At 37.2% G+C, this 21,588-nt stretch overlaps 1 protein-coding gene across 5 annotated transcripts in view; it reads left to right on the forward strand.

Annotated features, from left to right (window-relative positions):
- HECTD1 (HECT domain E3 ubiquitin protein ligase 1) overlaps nucleotides 1–21,588 on the forward strand; it is a 103,731-nt gene that overhangs the window by 11,858 nt on the left and 70,285 nt on the right. For all 5 annotated transcript variants that reach the window (XM_023731488.1, XM_023731486.1, XM_023731487.1 and 2 more), the window contains exon 3: nucleotides 17,005–17,239. In XM_023731488.1, the coding sequence (XP_023587256.1) occupies nucleotides 17,005–17,239 (235 nt within the window). The remainder of the gene's footprint in view (nucleotides 1–17,004; nucleotides 17,240–21,588) is intronic.

Here is a 21,588-nt window from a genome sequence, read left to right on the forward strand (position 1 = left end):
CTAGAACTTCCAGCACAATGTTAAATAAGAGTGGTGATAAAGGGTGTCCTTGTCTTGTTCATGTTCTCATTTCTATTTATAAAAAATGAAAAACGAAGGCCCTGTGGAGCAGTTCTACTCTAACAAACGTGGGAGTGCTGTGAGCTGAAATCAACTCATCGGCAACGGGTGGCCTTTATTGTTTTTTAAACTGAGGTTGAAGAGACAATGCCACCTGCCAGTTTTATCATGCCGAAGGAGTAAACAATACCACGGACATGAGCTTGAAACATTCTTTAGCAGCCAGGGAAGAGATAAAAATGTGTGGCCATCACTGTGGACCCCCAGTCATGCTGGAACACCTAAACATAACTAAGGAGATCAGAGCTGCTTTTGAGTGCTGCCTGCATGGGTACCCTTATCCTGGGAACCCTGACTCCCATCTAGTCCTGGGACTCCATTTCAGGGATGCAGTGGACAGAGTTAAGAAGAAAAGATCTCTTTCTGGTGGAGCCACGGAAGTGACAAGTTTCTCTACTTGACAACTGAAAATACGAAACTCCAGATCAGGAGTGCCGATGCTCTGCCCGCGCCCCCCCCCCCCCCCCGACCGTTGTTGTTGGGTGCTGTCAAGTTGATTCTGACTCACAGGGACCCCGTGTGGCAGAGTGGAACTGATATCTGTACAGGAGCAGATCACTTTCTATATCTGCATTTGTCTCTGTGCCCGGAGGCCCATCAAGAAAATAGGATTACCTCCAGGTATATTTCTGCTGTGGTTATTTTCCCCCATGCCAGGAGTGTTACGGGCTGAACATGTTCTCAGAAGTTATGTGCTAACCCCAGTGCCTGTGAACATGACCTTGTTTGGAAATAGGGTCTTTGCAGATGTTACCAGTTAGATTAACATGAGATCATACTGGAGTAGGGCAGTCCTAATCCCATCTGAGTGACCGTATGGAAGAGGAGAAGAGACACAGACACAGAGGGAAGACCATGTGAAGAAGGAGGCAGAGACTGGAGTGATGTGGTCACAAGCCGAGGAACGCCTGGGGCCACCAGAAGCTGGAAGAGACAAGGAAGGATTCTCCCCTAAAGCCTCTAAGGGACGGCTGCCCTGTAGACACCTTGATTTCAGACTTCTGGTCTCCAGAACTGAGAGAGAATAAAATTTAACCAAAAAAAAAAAAAAAGAGATTTGTCTGATGACTTCTATTTTCTCCCTGAAGTAGGAGATAAGAAAGAATAATAATATCTAGGATTGGTTTGGAGAAATAATTATGCTCATATAGTGCTAGTAGTTTTATAATTGATCTCCCTGCCTCTAAGCTAACTAACTAGAGTTACAGTCTTAAAATATTAATTTGATTGTATCACTCCCTTTTTAAAACATCTTTGGGATTCTTTACCTAATGGATAAAATCTAAATGCCTTTAAAGATTCCTCCTCCATGTTTACATATACACACTGCTACCACTTTACTGTACTTTGAGTCTTCCACCAGACTATGAACTCATCTTTTGTTTTCCCATTGCCATGCATAGTGCCTGGTGCACAATAGCTAATATCCAGATATTGAGTAAATTGAAGAAATTCTGTGTATTGGACCCGTTTTCCATTTATGCCTAAAATGCCTATAGAAAGCATTTCTGAATTTCTGAAACTGGTGGGAGGCATGTAGGAGGAAGAGCATTATATTCTTCTCTGTAGCAGGAACAGTAGTAGAATCAATATGTAGTTTTAATATTCTCACCTTTTCAGTATTGACCCGTTTTCTTCTACCCAGTGACAACAGGGGAGTGAAAGTACTTTTGTACTTTTGTTGCACCAACCCTCCTAGCAGATCCTTCCCTGTATAGGATATGTTCATTTATATATCAAATATATATAATCCTGAAACATTAAGGAAATGAATCTCTGTAAACAGACAGCAGTGGTGTATGTGCAGCTTGTGAGTGAACATAAGAGAGAAGTGCTGGAAGATGAGAAACATTCTCTATTAAGATTTTTAACCTGGGCTCATTTATATATCAAATACATATAATCCTGAAACATTAAGGAAATGAATCTCTGTAAACAGACAGCAGTGGTGTATGTGCAGCTTGTGAGTGAACATAAGAGAGAAGTGCTGGAAGATGAGAAACATTCTCTATTAAGATTTTTAACCTGGGCTGTAAGCATCCATAGATGAGCTTCTCCTGACCCCAATCACTGGCAACCTGTTCTCTGTCCCTATAGTTCACACTTCTCCAGAATGTCATATAAATGGCCCTTTGAGTCTGGCTTCTTTCACTTAGCATATTGCATTTAAGATTCATCTACATGTTCCTTTTTTTAAATTTCTGAGTGGTATTCAGTTGTATGTGTACCATAGTTGGTTCATCCATTCAGTTGTTGAAGGACATTTGGGTTGTTTCCAGTTTTTGGTAGTTATGACTAAAGCTGCTATAAACATTGGCATACACATTTTTATGTGAATATGAATTTTCATTTCTTCTGAAATTCTTAGGGGATAAATCTGACAATGTGTAAAAAAAAAGTCACTTTTTTTAGTCTGAGGGATTTGGGTGGTAGTTTATGTAATAGTTCAGTTCTCAAAGTCTTGGCTGTGTGTCTTAGTTATCTAGTGCTGGTATAACAGAAATACCACAAATGGGTGGCTTTAACAAACAGGAATTTATTCTCTCACAGTTTAGGGGGCTAGAAGTCCGAATTTAGGGTCCCAGCTCCAGGGGAATCCTTTCTGTCTCTGTCGGCTCTGAGGGAAGGGCCTTGTTATCAATCTTCTCTTGTTCTAGGAGCTTCTCAGTGTACGGACCTCAGGTCCAAAGGACACGCTCTGCTCCTGTGTCTTCTTGCTTGGTGGTAATGAGGTCCCTCTCCTCATTGCTCGCTTCTCTCTTTTATATCTCAAAAGAGATTGATTCAAGATACAGCTTAATTCTGTAGCTTGTTTCCTGCCTCATTAACATTAACTGCCTCTAATCCTGCCTCATTAACATCGTAAGTAATTACATCAGATCACAAGATGGAGGACAACCACACAATACTGGGAGTCATGGCATAGTCAAGTTGACACACATTTTTTGGAGACACAATTCAGTCCATGACACTGCTTCTTTAGCTCTGTTCCTCACATGTGCAGCTTGAGTTGAGCTTGGGATCCCTATTCTAGGTCTTTCCCCCAATATTTCTCCCATATTCTATGTCTTGCAGAAGCCCCTTTTACTGGTCTTCTGATTAGAAAGCCGGGGTTTCTCTTGAAGTTGTAGTGTCCTCCCAATACTCCACCTCACCCAAGTCCCTCCCACCTCATATAATTTCTGGGACTGGGACTTCCCTCAGGGTGAAAGTGGTGAGAGAAGAGAGGAAAAAAAAGTAACGGGGTTCCTCCCATACTCTTTGGACTACAGGGGCTCCTTTTCCCACATTCCCTGGTCAGAAAGATGGACATTCTGTTGCTGTCTTAGATGGCTGTGCCACTGTGCGTTTTTGCAAGTAGGGCTGGCCTTGGGGCCGGATTGGGAGAGAAAAATAAAAGGGAATTTCTTTCACACCCTGTGGCTCACAGAGGCCCCTTTTTCTTGCTCAGAGTTTCTGTTGTGTGTTCTTGCTGCCTAGTTTTGGAACTTGGCTTATGTAGGGGTCAAACCTGGGAGAGAAAAGAAGAAAGGAATAAAAACTTTGAAACTCGCTTCCATTAGTTATTTAAAATTTGATTTATCTCCCAATCCACCTGTTACTGTTTACTTTTCAGAGCTCTTGGGTACTTGGTTTTTGTGTTCTGTGCAGTTTTTAGTTATAATCGTTAGGAGAGAGAAACTGTAATAAGCTTACTCCATTTTGACTGGCCTCAAAGTTTAAATTTGTTTTTTGGGAGTTACTAAACATATTTGTTTAGGAAACTTGGAGAATAGGAAAGGTTTAGAGAATGAAAATTATAATTATACCATCTAGTAATAAGCGCCTTGTACCTTTTGCTCTGGTTTCTTCTCTGTATATTTTTATATAATAAACACCATAATGTATATGATTTTTTCTTTTCCTCTTAATATTTCAGATAATTTTGATATCATTATAAGTTTATAGTAAGCAGTTTTTTAAAAAAAAATGACTGCGTAATGATATGGATGTCGTAGTTTATTTAATCATGTCGTTATTAGATATTGAGGTTATGTTGCAGTGAGCATCTTTGCACGTACTTTTTTTTTTAATAATATTTTACTGAGTTTTTGGTGAAAGTTTACACAGGAAGTTAGATTCTTATTTGACAATTTCTACACAAAATTTTCAGCGATATTAGTTACATTTATCATAATTTGGCAACATTCTCTTAATTGTGTTCTGTTTGTTCCATTTCAGTTTCCCTGCCTCCTTATCTTCTCATTTTTGCTTTTGAGTAATTGTTGACCTTTTGGTCTCATACAGATGGTTCTTAAGTAGTGCCCTGATCTTATGGTTAATATCCATTATTGTGTGCTGCTCTTCTATTTTGCTAAAAGATGATTTCAGGGGATTGGCTTGGTTCTAGGTTTAAAGAGTGTCTCAGGGCAGTAAGTCTCAGGGAGTCTTCTGTTCTCTGCTGTTCCAGTTTGTCTGGCTTTTTTTTTTTTTTTTAAAGAATTTGAATTCTCCACATTTTTCTCTCATTCTATCTGGGATGATCTATTGTGACCCTGGTCAGAACAGTCAGTAGTGGTAGCCAGGTACCATCTAGTTCTTCTGGTTTCAGGGTAGATGAGGTTGTGGCTCGTGTAGACTTGTTTCTTCTTTTGCACATACATTTTTGCCTGCTAACTTTTGTTTTTTTAGCTACTGACTTCAAAATTACATATAAGAGGAAGCTAAGCTTCCCTTATCAGTTTGAAAAAATAATATTTAATTATTTTTAGAGGTCTTACCAAATATGTTTCTGTATAATTAATTTCTCAAACTAATGTCAAAATGGTAATAACTCTTTTAGTAGAGGGCCTTGTGGTTTTTGATGGTTTTGAACTTACAGCTGATTGTAGGAAAATCTAACTGAAGTTAGTGTTGCAGGTTTTCATTTTTTGGTGGAATGAGTGAGTAGGTTGTAAATTTTGATTTTTATCTTTCAAGGGAAGTAGGAGTAGAAATTTTAAAAAATGGTGTTAATATATGTCCAGTGTGGTAGTTTTATATTCTGCATCTGCCTCAAGTACACCTTCTTCATAAAGAAGAACTAAAGTCAAGTATAAATGATTGATTTTATTTTTGAATTTATATATGATTTCTGCTATTTTAATTAAAGCCTTTCTATATCCTGAAATACATACACTGTATGTAATGAAACACCTTCAGATACTTTTTTAAATTTTCTTGGTTAAGGTTTGAATATTCTGTGTTTTAATTTTTAAAAACTGGTTGATTCTGTTACAGCCAGTCAGATTTGGTAATGTAAATTTAATAAATATTTCTCAATTTGGCAGGAATTAAAAGGTAATAACATTCTGCATGTCCTAGGAGTGGGGAGATAGGTACTCTAATGTGCTTCCGGTAGGATCATACATTTTGGTATATAGCCTCTTTAGAAATCAGTTTGATAATATCTATCAAACTAACAATGTATACACAGAAGCAGTCCTGAGAATCTTTCCTTCATAAATACCAATACAGGTATGCAAAGATACACTTACAGGATTGTTCACTATAGTACTGCTTTAAATAGTAAAAAACTGGAAACCACCTAAATGGTTAATAATATATGGCTATTTATTATTTTAAATATTATGTAGACATTAGAAAGATTGAACTAAATCTGTGTATATTACTGTGGAAAGATGGTCAAAATACATTGATAAAAGGAATAAACAAATCACAGGACAGTGTTTATAGTATGATCTTACTTGTAAATAACAAAAACATGAAATACTAATATAGAAAAATGGGAAGAATACTCATCAATCTTTTTTTTAAAATTTTTATTTCTTTAATATTGTGTTTCAGGTAAATGTTTATACGGCACATTAGGTTCCTCTTTAACAATTTTTATACAAATTGTTCCATGACATTGGTTACAGTTTTAATAATGTGTCCACAGTCTCATTATTTCCATTCTGTTTGTTCTGTTTCCATTGATCTAGCTTCCCTTCCCCTCCTTACCTTCTCATCTTTGCTTTTGGGTAAATGTTGACCATTGGGTCTCATGTAGTTGATTGTTTAAGGGAGCACGTTACTCACTGGTGATACTGTTTATTTTATAATCCAGTCCATTATTTGGCTGAGAAGTGACCTCCAGGAGTAACTTCAGTGCCAAGTTCAAAGGTTGTCTTAGGGTGATAGTCTTCGGGGTTCCTCTAGTCTCTTATTGGTCCAGTAGTTCTGGCTTTTTTTTAGAAATTTAATTTTGTTCTACATTTTTCTCCCATTCTATCCAGGACCTTCTATTGTGTCCCTGGTCAGAACAGTTAGTAGTGGTAGCTGGGCACTATCTAGTTCTTCTGCTGTCAGGTTAGAAGAGGCGATGGTTCATGTGGGCAGTTAGTCCTGTGGGCTAGTTTCTTATTTGAGTCTTTGGTTTTCGTCAGTCTTTTTAGATAGTATTATCTCAAGTTTGGATTATAGTGACTTTCACTTTGTACAGTATATATTTGTATACTGTTTTCATTGTATATAACTTGGTATTGCTTTGTACTCAGAAAACTGAAACACAGTCCAGATTCATCAGTGGGTTCATCCTGTTTTGAAGCCTTATCTTTTGCCCTTTGGCTCTGATTTCCAACTATACCAAAATGCTTGTAGATCATTTATATAATTTACTTATTTCTTGGCTGACCCATCATCCCAAAGTTAGTGGTATAAAACAACAATCATACTAATGGATTCTGTGGATTATTAATTTGTAAAGACTAGAGTGGGATGGCTTTCTCTCTTCCATGATATTTGGGGTCTCTCAGCTGGGAATTCTCAAAAGCAGGAGACGACTTAAAGACTGGGCACTGGAGTCATCTGATGACTTGTTCTCTCACATACCGCTGATATTAGCTTTTAGTTGGGACCTTGCCTGGGTTTCTTAGTTGGAACACTTATTTATGTGGGCTCTGTATAGCTTCTTGGGCTTCCTCACAGCATGGTGACTGAGTTCCAAGAGAGTCAAGCAGAAGCTGTATCATCTTTTATTGACCTAGCTTCAGAAGTTACATAGCAATCATTTCCACCATAATTACAAACTTACCCAGATTGATGGAGAGGGAACATAAACCCTCTCAATGGGAAGAGTATCAAGGTCACATTGTGAAAAAGAATATGTAGGATGAGAGATAATATTGTAGACATCTTTGGAAAATACAATCTGCCACATCATGTAATTCTCTAAGTCTTCATGCTTGACACATACTATTCCCCTGCCTAGAATTTTTTGTTCTTATTTGTCTGTTTGGCCTACTTTTATCATATGGTTTATTGAATATCTTTTATGTGTTGAACACTGTACTACGTATTTAATATACAGTGCCTAGAGTCCTTGCAATAACTCCCCAAGGTAGAGAATGCCTTGATTCAACTCAAACTTTATCCTGTTTTGTGAGGTCTGTCTTTCCCCAAGTTCTCTGAGTTGAGCTTTCCCTCCGAGAACCTTTTATGAACCTCTTTGTAGTACTCATATTTATTTTTATTTAATTATATTATCTTCTTCCACATTTAACTGAATTTCTGGAGGCAGGGATTATTTTCATATATTCATCCATGAAATATTTGTGTTCAGTAGATAACAACTACTGGGCTTGGTAGTAGGAAAACAGATAGATAAGGTACAGACCCTGCTTTCAAGTAGTTCGTGTTTTCATGGCAGATACAGTTAGGTAAGAAGGCAAATATAATACAGTTTGATGGATGCTTTTGATAGTTGGGACTCAGAGTGAATGCTCTGAAACCACCCACGAGGAACATAACTGGGAATGGATAAGAGAGTTTGGCCTAAGGCAGGCTTCACAGAGACAGTGCCTTCTCACTGGCTTCTTCCTAACATTTTTTAAATTAAAAATTAAAAAAAAAAAAATTACTGAGTTTTTGGTGAGAAGTTTACACAGCTAATTAGGTTCCAATTTAATAATTTCTATACGTATTGTTCAGTGACACTGGTTACGTTTTCTTCATTGTGTCAACATCTTAATATTTCCATTCTGGTTGTTGCACTTCCATTAATTTAGCATGCCCTGCACCCCTGTCCCCTTCTTTACTTTAGGATAAATGTTGACTGTTTGGGCGCATAGATTTTTTTTTTTTTTTTTTTAAAGGAGCACAGTACTCATGAGTGATATTGTTTATTTTATGATCCAATTTGTTATTTAGCTGAAGGACGACCTCTGGGAGTAGTTTCCATTCAAAGTTTAAAGGGTATCTCAGGGCAGTACTCTTGGGTTCCTTTAGTCTACTGGTCCAGTAAGTCTGGCCTTTTTTTTTTTTTTTTTTAAGAATTAGAGTTTTGTTCTACAGTTTTTTCCCATTCTATACAGGACCATCTGTTGTGTTCCTGGTTAGAACAGTCTGTAGTGGTAGCCAGACATCATCTAATTCTTTTGGTCTTTAGATAGATGAGGCTGCTGCGATTCGCATAGGCAGTCTGTCCTGTAGCCTAGTTACTTTGAGTCTTTGGTTTCCTTCTTTCTCTTTTGCTGTCAACAACTAGAGAGCAATAGTTGTATCTTAGATGGCCACTCGCAAGCTTTTAAGACCCCAGATGCTACTTACCATACAAAGATGTAGAACATAAACTTCATAGACTATATTGTGCCAGTTGATCCAGTTGTTAGCTTGCGACTATGGACCCAAGTCTTCAGGTGCAGTAAACCAATCCTGCGAGGTGTTCGGTTATGTCTGGCAGGTATCCATGACTGTGCCCCCTGTGTGTATTACAGGTGTAGTCCCTGAATTACGACGTGTTCGAGTTTCGATGAACCACGCTTAAGATTGTTCTTTATTTTATTTTATTTGTGTACATCTTATCGAGCGTGTAATTTGCTGATGTTATCATTCTCATGCCAACCCCCAAAGACAAATAAAGTTCAGATTTATAGAGATACTGATAATAAAAGGCAATAATAATGAAAATTTTTTTAAAAAAAGTATTTTACTTACCTCAGAACCAACTTATGATGGAGTCGTTGGAACACAACCACGTTGTAAGTCGGGGACTACCTGTATATCTATGCCTGGTGTTGTCGTTAGGTGCCATTGGGTCGGTTCCGACTCATAGCAACACAGAAAAAAACACTGTCCGGTCCTGCGCCATCCTCGCAATCATTGCTATGTTTGAGCCCATTGTTGCAGCCACTTTGTCAGTCCATCTCGTTGAGGGTTTTCCTCTTTTTTGCTCACTCTCTGCTTTACCAGGTATGATGTTCTTCTCCAGGGACTGATCCCTCCTGATAACACGTCCAAAGTACGTGAGATGCAGTCTTACCAACCTTGCTTCCAAAGAGCACTTGGGCTGTATTTCTTCCAAGACAGACTTGTTTGTTCTTCTGGCAGTCCATGGTATATTCAGTATTCTTCACCAGCATTATAATTCAAAGGCATCAATTATTCAGTCTTCCTTATTCATTGTCCAGCTTTTGCATGCCTGTGAGGTGATTGAAAATATCATGGCTTGGGGCAGGCACACCTTAGTCCTCAAAGTGACATCTTTGCTTTTCAACACTTTAAAGAGGTCTTTGGCAGCAGATTTGCTCAATGCAATATGCCATTTGATTTCTTGACTGCTGCTTTTATGAGCATTGATCATGGATCCAAGTGAGATGAAATCCTTGACAACTTCAGTCTTTTCTCTGTTTATCATAGTGTTGTTTGTTGGTCCAGTTGTGAAGATTTTTGTTTTCTTTATGTTGAGGTGTAGTCCATACTGAAGGCTGTAGTCTTTGAGCTTCATTAGTAAGTGCTTCAAGTTCTCTTTGCTTTCAGCAAGCAAGGTTGCATCATGCAGGTTGTTAATGAGTCTTCCTCTAATCCTGATACCCCATTCTTCTTCATATAGTTCAGCTTCTTGGATTAGTTGCTCAGTTTACAGATTAAATAATAGCGAAAGGATACAACCCTGATGCATACCTTTCTTTTCTTTTTAATTGTACTTCAGGTGAAGGTTTACAGAACAAATAATTTCTCATTGAACAGTAGTACACATATTGTTTTTTGACATTGGTTAACAGCCCCACGGCATGTCAGCCCTCTCCCTTTTCAAGCTTTTTTTTTTGGTGAAAATATACATAGCCAAAGATACACCATTTCAAAAATTTCTACATGCACAGTTCAGTGACATGGAGTATGTTCTTCCAGTTGTGCTGCTATTCTCACTTTAGATGAAGGTTTACAGAACAAAATAGTTTCTCATTAAACAGTTAGTACACATATTGCCCTATGACAATGGTTAAGAACCCCACTACATGTCAATACTATCCTTACTGTCCTTGGGTTCTCTATCACCAGCTTTCCTGTCCCCTTCTGCCTTCTAGTCCTTGTCCCTGGACTGCTGTGCCTCATTAGTCCTGTTTTGTTTTATGGGGCTGTCCAATCCCTGGCTGAACGGTGAACTTTGGGAGTGACTTCACCACTGAGCTAAAGGGGTGTCCAAGGGCCATACTCCCGGGGTTTCTCCAGTATCTGTCAGGCCAGTAAATCTGGTCTTTTTTGTGTGTGTTAGAATTTTGTTCTACATCCTTCTCCAGCTCTGTCCAGAACCCTCTGTTGTGATCCCAATCAGAGCAGTCAGTGGTGGTAGCTGGGCACCATCTAGCTGTACTGGACTCAGTCTGTGAAGCATACCTTTCTTGACTTTAAACCACGCAGTATCCTTTGTTCTGTTCGAACAACTGCCTCTTGGTCTATGTACAGGTTTTGTATGTGCACAATTAAGTGTTCTGGAATTCCCATTCTTTGTAATGTTATCCATAATTTGTTATGATCCACACAGTTGAATGCCTTTGCATAGTCAATAAAATACAGGTAAACATCTTTTTGGTATTCTCTGCTTTCAGTCAAGATCCATCTAACATCAACAGTAATATCCCTCGTTCCACGTTCTCTTCTGAATCCAGCTTGAACTTCTGGCAGTTATCCGTCGGTATATTGCTGCAGCCGTTTTTGAATGATCTTCAGCATAATTTTACTTGCATGTGATATTAATGATATTGTTTGATAATTTCTACATTCTGTTGGATCACCATTCTTCGGAATGGAAACAAATATGGATCTCTTCCAGTTGGTTGGCCTGGTAACTGTCTTCCAAATTTCTGTGCGTAGACAAGTGAGGACTTTCAGCGCTGCATCCGTTCATCCTCGAAACGTCGCAACTGGCATTCCATCCATTCCTGGAGCCTTGTTTTTCGGCAGTGCCTTCAGTGCAGCTTGGACATCTGCCTTTAGTACTATCCATTCTTGATCATATGCTACCTCCTGAGATGGTTGAACGTCAACCAATTCTTTTTGGTATAGTAACTCTGTATTCCTTCCATATTCTTTTGATGCTTCCTGTGTCATTCAGTATTTTGCCCGTAGAGTCCTTCAAAATTGCAATCCGAAGCTTGAATTTTTGTTTTCAATTCTTTCAGCTTGAGAAATGCTGAGCGTGTTCTTCCTTTTTGGTTTTTTAATTCCAGGTCTTAGCACATCTCATTATAATACTTTATTTTGACTTCTTGAGCCTCCCTTTGAAGTCACCTGTTCAGCTGTTTTACTTCATCGTTTCTTCCTTTTGCTTTAGCTGTTGTACATTTAAGAGTAAGTTTCAGTCTCCTCTGACATACATTTTTGTCTTTTCTTTCTCATCTTTTTAATGAGCTTTTGCTTTCTTTGTGTATGATGCCCTTGATGTTATCCCACAACTCATGTGGTCTTTGGTCATTAGTGTTCCATGCGTCAGATCTCTTCTTGAGGTAGTGTCTGAATTCAGGTGGGATATACTCAAGGTTGTATTTTGGTTCTCATGGATTTGTTTTAATTTTCTTCAGCTTCAGCTTGAACTTGCGTATGAGCAATTAATGATTTGTTCCATAGTCAGCCCCTGGCCTTCTTCTGACTGATAATTGAGCTTTTCTGTTGAGTCTTTCCACAGTTGTGGTTGATTTGATTCCTGTGTTTTCCATCTGGTGAGGTCTACGTGTATAGTTGCCGTTTGTGTTGTTGAAAAAAGTTGTTTGCAATCAGTAAGTCGTTGGTGTTGCAAAACTCTGTCACATGATACCTGGCATCATTTCTATCACCAAGACCATATTTTCCAACTGCCATTCCTTCTTTATTTCCACCTTTCTCATTCCAATCATCAGTAATTATCATTGCATCTTGATTGAGTGTTTGATCGATTTCAGACTGAAGAATTTGGTAAAAACCTTCAGTTTCTTCATTTTCGGCATTAGTGGTTGGTGCGTAAATTTGAATAGTTGTGTTAACTGATCTTCCTTGTAGGCTTATGAATATTATCCTATCACTGACAGTATTGTACTTCAGGATAGATCTTGAAATGCTCTTTTTGACAATGCGACACCCTTCCTTTCCAATTCGTCATTCCCAGCATAGTAGACCATATGATTGTCTGATTAAAAATGGCCAGTACCAGTCCTTTTCAGCCCACTAATACCAAGGATATCCATCTTAATGCATTCCATTTAATTTTTGATGACTTCCAGTTTGCCTTGATTCATCTTTGTTCTGATTTGTTAATGGATGTTAGCAGCTGTTTATGCAAACGTGTATGCACACATATGCACATGTATCTACCTGTGTAACCACTCACTAATTTAATTTTTTTAATGGCCTTGAAAAAGGGAATAGGAGTAGGAGTGAAATAAAAGGAGAAGGGGATGATAGCATTACTGGTGAGGGAACAACATCTACAAGGGCTTGAAGGTCTGAAAACTTAGAATGGGGTGGGAATTATAAGTAATTTTATCTTTGGTAAAGCAGGAATGGGTTGTTTGTGTGTCAAAGGGTGGAGAGGGGCAATGGATAAGGCTGAGCACAGGTGAGATCATGAAGGGCCTTGTGTATAATCCTGGTGAATTTGGATTTTATCCTCAAGGTAGTGGGGCTAATGAAGGATTAAACAGGTTGTGATATTATCAGATTTGTGTTTTAGAAAAATAACTTTGATAGAGTAGTGATTGAATTGGAGAGTCTACTGAGAGAGTAGTTAGGAAACTGCTGTAGTAATCTAGGAAAGAAGTGATGAAATCTAGAAAAGAAAGGTTGGAATTCAAGGGGAGGGGCAGAAACTAAACAGATTTAGAGGTGAAACCAACAAAGTGTTGGATTTTGTGTTTTAAAAAAGGGAGTTTTACAGAATAATTTTATGATTTTTACTTTAGTGACTGGGTTGATGGTAGATTTGAGAATATGAGTGCTAGTATGGCTTTTGGTAGGGAAGCTGCATTCAGTTTTAGGCTAATGTTTGTTTGAAGGTTGTGTTTGAAGGTTCCTGAAACATGTCCAGGTGGTGATGGATGAGTGAGGGAAGCAGTTGGCTCTGTGGTTCTGGGATTTAGGAGAGCAGCTTGGGCTACAGTCTAGAAATAGCATTTTGCTTTACTATGGGAAAAGAGAAGGGAAGATGCAAGTGGATTCACTTGTTTGTGTATTGGGAAGATGTGGGGTGTGGTGGGGGAGCGTAAGAGGGGACGAGCATTTTAGGCAGAGGGAACAGTTGACGCATTGGCATGCTATATTTATTTCTCAGTCTGTCTATATTGAAAACCATATGTTAATATCAATACCTTCAATTCCAACTTAATAGAGTTCATTCTAGTTTTCTCCCTTTCTAGATTTATAACTTCCTTCTCCTACCTTGAGAAACCTGGCTTTCATTATCTTTGATATATGTACTTGATCAGTCTCCCTGAATGTAATCAGCTGATCATCTCTGAGCCACCTCCTTGCACAGACAACCCTCATGGTCTGAAACCTTACACTAGACTGTCTCCCTCTTCACTGTAGATGCCCACTTCACCCTGTTGGGCCTCAGGTGCTATTTCAGTAGTTGGAGGAAGAGTTTGAAGTTGGCTTACAGTAGGGTTGTAAAGAGGAGGTAGAGAGAAGTGGACATATTTAGGATATATTTTAAGGGCAAATTGGTGGAATTTAACTGATGGATTGGATGTGTAATATGAGAAAAATGGGAAAAAGCAAGGATGATTATCAGGTTTCTGGCTTTCTAGATGGTTGTGAATTTATAAGGTGATGATTTGGGAGATGGGGCACAGAATAGGAGTTTTGTTTTAAATATGTTTTTTTTAAGTTGACTGTGGTAACCAAGTGGAGATAGTATAAGGAGTTGGTTTGTGGTGGAGATACAATTATCTATTGACACAGGTTTCTTTGGAAATGATACTTGGAAATTCCCTAACGAACAACTGAAGAGCCAGTTTTAAGGGCTTATAATATGTTTATGTTACATTGTAATGTATTTTCTAATAAATTTTGTAATAATGTGCTTTTTAGTTCTGAGTAGATACTATTAACCTATATTTTAATTGAAGAATATCGTTAGGAATCCCATAATAGTGGTTTTTTAGAAGTTTTTAAAATGTTTTTTAAATAAAAGTTCTTTAGAATTGTGTGAAAATGGTAAATCTACTTTCACTTGGATAGTATGTGTATAACCATTTAAAACTTTATCATTTTAAGGATTCTAGTGAGTTTTAAGTTGCCTAGTGATGATACAAAATTATGGAAATATTTATTGAATTATAAGACACTTCCGTTGACTCAAGCAGAAAATTTCTTCTCTGAAGACTGAACTATCTGTGTTTGAGTTACATTGTTCACCTTAGATAATCTTGACCTTTCTTGAGTTCTGTATGGTATAATTTGATGTATTGCAAATGTATTTGCTGTGCTAGTTCATCATAATAAAAATTAATAGATAAATCAAGGAGAAATAATATAAACTTGAATCCATTTTTAAGAAAAGATGTTTTTAAGTCTTGAAGAAGTTGCTAACAGATCAATCAATTTAAGATGGTGTTTATTTAAAAAAAAAAAACAAAAAACCTTATTTGTAAACAACTGAATTTATAACAGAATAAATTTAAGAGCAGATTGACTATTTCTGTTAGGTAATTATGTTTAACCTTAGAGGTATCTAAGTGCATTAACCTTGAGTTAACTTTCTAAGATTTTATTATTGTTGTAAACCTTTTTGCTAATACATGCTATATAAAATGCAGTAAAAATTATATCCATATCATAATACATTTCTAATAAAATATCACATAGATTACATACATATGTATACATGAGTAAGTTTTTAAACTTATGCTGGTTGCAAGAATATTTGATAAGTTTTTCATAGAATTTCTTTAATTTTAGGGATCTGATTTGGTCTTTTGCATTTATTTTATATGTAATTAAAAAAAAATAATTTTAAAGAATTTAGCTATGAAATATTTGCCTTAGATTGTTTGCTCCATTACAGTGATTCAAACAAATGAAAGGGGTTTGTCTAATCTAGTTCTGTACTCTTAAATTCCTTTGTATTGGCAGTTAATGTCTGTGTAATAATAGCTTATTATTATTATTAACAAAAATCACAGAAAGAGAAAATCATTATCATATAAATAGTTTAATAGCAATGTAGTAACTGTACATTGGTTCTCTTTGAAATGATTTAAGTTTCAGAAATTAATGATTATGTATATTAGAATATGCCTTAAATACCTTCTCAATGTTGAAAAGTAACCCAAAAATTAAAAAAAGATTTTCTGTCCAGTAGCCAAAAGTACAGTAGATGTTTTTTGTACTGTACCTTGTCAAAGTTCATAAAGCAAGTTTTCATTGTATTGTTGTTCTTCGCTGCCACTGAGTTAGTTCCGACTCCTGGCGACCTTATGTATAATGGAATGAAATGCTGCCTGGTCCTGTGCCATCTTTATGACCACTGGTATGCTTGAGTCCGTTGTTCGGCCATTGTATCTATAGTAAAATAAGCTATATATGCAGACCATCTTTATTTTTCTCTTAGGAATAAAATTGATTACAGTTAAAATCTGGAAACCTATGGGTTTAGAACTTTCTGAGTTCTTTTTGAACTGATCCTTTTACCATACTTGTTCAGGAGATTTTTCATGTTTTGGAAAGTACAGCAGGGACCATAATTATTCCTTAAATTAGCAAATACTACATTTTCCTCATGAAATGTACAAAGTTATATTAAATACTTTTCTTAACCTTTATTTTTTGATGTACAGTTTTTGCATTTGATTTGCAAGATAGATGAATAATTTTCTTTGTTTCAATATAAGCATGTGGTAGATCTTCTCTTGTCATTTGATGTGAGGACCATCAAATTAGTGTTTTATTCTTTATTCAAAAGCTACTTATAGAAAAATCATTACTTTTTAGACTGTTGTTCCTCAGTGGCATTACCGTTTTCACAGTTTCTTCTCATTGTATCAGTTTACTACATATGCATATGTAGAGAACAACAAAACTGCGTTCAGATTCTTATACTGGCCATGTCTCTTACCTGAGAACTAGGGGACTAGCTCCTATAGTTTAGTCTCTAAGCGTGTAATTTCGCCACAGAAAAATTACAAGTGGCTACATGACATAGAAGGAGCATTGGTGATGGAGTGGTTAAAGCACTTGGCCGCTAACCGAAAGGTTGGCGGTTCAAACCTGTAAGTCACTCCATGGAGAAAGATGTGGCAGTGTAGGAACTGTATTTATGAGATTGTAGGAACATGAAAGTACCTCTTAACTATTAGGGGAGGTTAGGAAAGATTTTACAGAGCAATTGGTGTTTGAACTGAGTATTGAATAGGAATTTTTTTTTGCGTAATTTCAAGTTAATGCTGCTATTTTAAACTATTTCCAATTGATATTTTCAGCAATGATAAAATAAGGAGCTTGTGAGTATTGTTATGGAAGCAAAAGCAATGTGAGAAATATTACCTAATAAACTTTCATACACAGTATTGATCACACTGTTACGTTATAGTCTTTTATTATCTGTTATTTTGTTAATATTTTGATGTTAGGAATTTATTAATCCTAGGTGTAATGTGATTTCTTTCACTGCAGATGTCCTCCTCGCACTTTCTTACCAGCCCTCTGCAAAATTTTTCTTGACGAAAGTGCTCCAGACAATGTGTTAGAGGTGACAGCCCGTGCCATAACATACTACCTGGATGTATCTGCAGAATGCACCCGAAGGATTGTTGGGGTAGATGGAGCTATAAAAGCACTTTGTAATCGTTTGGTTGTAGTTGAACTTAACAACAGGACAAGCAGAGACCTAGCTGAACAATGTGTAAAGGTAAGTCTTTATTATTTATTGGCCCATTGAATAGCACTTACAGAATAAAGAATAATATTTTGTTAAAAAAAATTAATTTTATTATCATTCTTATTTTATTGAGAGTGGCTGAGAATGGTGCAGATCACAGTCCTTGTGGCACCAAAAGAGATTGTATAGAGCTTGAAAAAAGAAATTTCATCTTTGAAGGAAAATTCTAGGTCACTGGTGTGCTCTTGTGTGCTGCCTCAGAGCTCTACTCTTCCTGGTGGCCACGAATACTGGCCACCAGGATAGGTTATCCCTGTTCTTTTCCAAACTGATTTTGTATGAGAATAGTAACAACTACCACCATGACAGTTAACACTGACCACCAGTGCCGGGTATTATTCTGAGCTCTTTACATGTATTAACTCATTTAATCTTAATGACAACTCTATGAGGTAGGTGTAGTTAATATCATCTGTATTATACAGATAAAAAATTTATAGCACAATGAGGTTAAGTAACTTGCCTGGAGGGATACAAGTAGTTAGTGGCAGAGCCAAGATTTGAACTTAGGTCGTCAGGTTCTAAGGTCCAGGGACTTTACTATTTTGGTGTACTGCCTTTAGAGTTAGCTGTTGTGTTTTATTCTTGGTAGGACTAATTAAACTATATGCAACTCTGAAAGTATCAGTACTGGGTCAGTAGTTTATTGGAACTACCAGGTGAACACATTTAAATTTAAATGAGTCTCCTTTTATGATTCCTGCTTTACGGAGCAAATGAAAACTCTCTAGAGCAAGCAGTTCTCAAGCTTGTCTTAAAACCAATGCAAACCCGTTGCCGTTGAGTTGATTCCGACTCATAGCGACCCTAAAGGATAGAGTAGAACTACCCCATAGGGTGTCCAAGGAGCCTCTGGTGGATTTGAACTACAGACGTTTTGGTTAGCAGCCGAGCATGTAACCACTGAGTCACCAGGGCTCCAAAACTTGTCTTAGGACCCCTTAAAAACAAAACAAAAGCAAAAAAAAAACCCCACTAAGCCCACTCCTGTGGAGTAAATTGCGACTTGTAGCGACCTTATATGACAGAGTAAAGCTGCCCCATAGGATTTCTAAGGCTATAAATCTCCTTAAGACCCCTTTACAAGTCTTAAATTATTGAGGACTCCCAAAGGGCCTTTGTCTATGTAGGTTATATTTACCATTTTTGATATTAAAACTGAGACATTTAAAATATTTAAAAATACATTTTAAAATAGCAAGTCCATTACTTAACATACTCTTTTTTTTGAACTTTAGATGAAGGTTTACAGAATAAACTAGCTTCTCATTAAACAGTTAGTACATGTATTGTTTTATGGCATTGGTTAACAACCCTATGACATGTCAGTACTCTCCCTTCTTGACCTTGGGTTCCCTATTACCAGCTTTGCTGTCCCCTCCTGCCCTCTAGTGCTTGTCCCTGGGCTGGTGTACCCATTTAGTCTCATTTTGTCTTGTGGGTCTGTCTGATCTTTGGCTAAAAGGTGAACCTCCAGAGTGACTTCATTACTGAGCTAAAATGGTGTTCAAGGGCCATACTCTTGGGGTTTCTCCAATCTCTGTCAGGCCAGTAAGTCTGGTCTTTTTTTTTTTTTTTGAATTTTGTTCTACATTTTTCTCCAGCTCTGTCTGAGACCCTCTATTGTGATCCCTGTCAGAGCAGTCAGTGGTGGTAGCTGGGCACCATCTAGTTGTACTGGACTCAGTTTGGTGGAGGCCATAATAGTTGTGGTCTGTTAGTCCTTTGGACTAATCTTTCCCTTGTGTCTTTAGTTTTCTTCATTTTCCCTTACTCCTGAAGGGGTGAGACCAGTGGAGTACCTTCGATGGCCACTCACAGGCTTTTAAGACCCCAGATGCTCCTCACCAAAGTAGAATGTAGAACATTTTCTTTATAAACTATGTTATGCCAGTTGAGCTAGATGTTCCCTGAGACCATGGTCCCCACAGCCCTCAGCCCAGTAATTTAGTCCCTAAGGAAGTTTGGATTTGTCCATGGAGCTTCCATGACCTTACCTGTACAAGTTGTGCTGGCTTCCCCAGTACTGCCTACTGTCTTATCCTTCACCAAAGTCACCACTTATCTATTGTCTATTTAGTGTTTTTCCACCTCCACCCTTCCCTCCCTTGTAACTATCAAAGATTGTTTCGTTTTGTGTGTAAACCTTTTCATGAGTTTTTATTGTAGTGGTCTCCTACAATATTTATCCTTTTGTGATTGACTTATTTTACTCAGCATAATCCTTCCAGATTCATCCATGTTGTGAGATGCTTCGCAGCTTCTTTGTTCTTTATCATTTAACATACATATTTTTAATGAAAAAATAAGCAATTTCCAAAACAAAGAGAAAATTAGTGAGAAGAGTGTTGGTGTTTTACATTTTTGCTAGTCTTTTTTAAATATGTCTAGGTTAATAGAAGACAACTGGATTCTCATCTCTGCTTCTGTATTTAGTTTGCTGCAGTATCACACCTTATGTAGCTTCTTGTAAACTCTACCCTATACTTGTGCGATAACGAGAGTGAGAAGACAAATACTGTCATAGTGTTATTGTGAAAAAAGTTTTAACTTTAGAGATTCTTGAAAATGTCCTGGGAATCAGGGGTCCCTGGACCACACATTGAGCCAGCACTGTTTTAGATGTTCATGTCCTTGACTTTCTGCCTGCGTATCTATAGATTTATTTCTGTCTTTTGCTTTTGAGGAGGAGGCATCCTTTCCATGTTTAAGGCTTTTTTACTTCTTATTCCAATGATCTCATCACTTCTGTTTCTTCTAGTACTGGGGATTTATTCCATTGCTTATTCAGCGACCTATATTTTCAAACTCTTTCTTATCTGGATCCTTACTCCCAGCCTGTAAATAAAATCTTGCCCTCCCCCCCTTTTGTGTTTATTTTTGTTTCTTCGACTTTTTATAATTTTCATACCTACACTTGAAATTTGGTTAACACCTGCATGTCATTCACCTAGATCACCAATTGTTATCATTCTCTGTGTGTGTGCACACATATATAAATATATTTATTTTTTACCAAAGTTTTGAAAGCAGGTTGTGTATCTTCTAGGAGTAAGGACATTGTACCTATCATAATACCATTATCACATCTATAAAAAATTAACAGTGATTCGGTAATAAACAATATGTAGTCCATAGGCCCAGTGGTTCCTAAAATGTCATTTATGGATTTTTGTTAAAAATCAGGATCCAGTCAGAGTTCACACATTATATTTGGTTGTTACTCTTTTCATTCTAATTTGATTTAGAATAGTCCTCCTCCCTACTGTTTTTCATGACATTGATTTTCTTGTAGGTCTAGGCCAGGTGTCTTGTAGAGAGTGTCCCACATTATGGATTTGGTCGATTGTTTCTTCATGATTAATTTCAGTTTAAAAACTTTAATGGCAAGTACTACATAGGTGATGTTGCATAGTTCTTATTGCATCACATCAGAAGGTATACAATGTCAAGTTGTCTAATTATTGGTGATTCACCACTTTAGAAAACAAAACAAAACAAAAAAATCCCTTCCTTGACCATGGTTTCCACTCCAACTATCTTCCTGATAGCCAGCCTCCTGGAAAGAGGAGCAAGAGGTTTACACTCAATTTACTCTTCAGCCCACTAAAATCAGGTTTGTGCCTCTACTGCTGTCCCTGAAACAGCTTGGGGAAAAGGTCATCGTTGACATCCCTAGTACCAAACTCCGTGGGCTCTTTGCAGTTCTTAATTTACTTGATCCTGGTGGTGGTTGACACTGCTAACCATTTAATTCATTTTGAAATTTTATCCTTTGAATTCTGTCACATCTTGCTCTCTCTTTCTCTGTTTTCTATGCAGATTTTTCTTAATTCATTCTTATATGATAGTATTTTTTTTCAATATTTTATTGTGTTATAGGTGAATATTTATACAGCAAATTCGATTCCCATTTAATGATTTTTATACATATTGTTCCATGACATTGCTACACATTCACAATGCATCAGCATTCTCATTATTTCCATTACTTTTGTTCTGTTTCCATTAATCTAGCTTCCCTGACCCTCCTTAGCTTCTCATCTTTGTTTTAGGGTAAATGTTGACCGTTTGATCTCATAGTTGATTATTTAGCACAGTATTCATGGGTAATACTGTTTATTTTATAAGCCAATCTATTATTTGGTTGAAAAGTGACTGCTGGGAGTGGCTTCAGTTTCAAGTTCAAAGGGTATCTTAGGGTGATGGTCTTGGGATTCCTCTAATATCTTATCAGTCTGGTAAGTCTGGCCTTTTTTTTTTTTTTTTTTTAAGCAATTTAAGTTTTGTTCTACATTTTTCTCCTTTTCTATCTGGGA

Source organism: Trichechus manatus, unplaced genomic scaffold, assembly GCF_000243295.1.
Source record: "Trichechus manatus latirostris isolate Lorelei unplaced genomic scaffold, TriManLat1.0 scaffold00043, whole genome shotgun sequence".
Taxonomy (NCBI): Eukaryota; Metazoa; Chordata; class Mammalia; order Sirenia; family Trichechidae; genus Trichechus; species Trichechus manatus.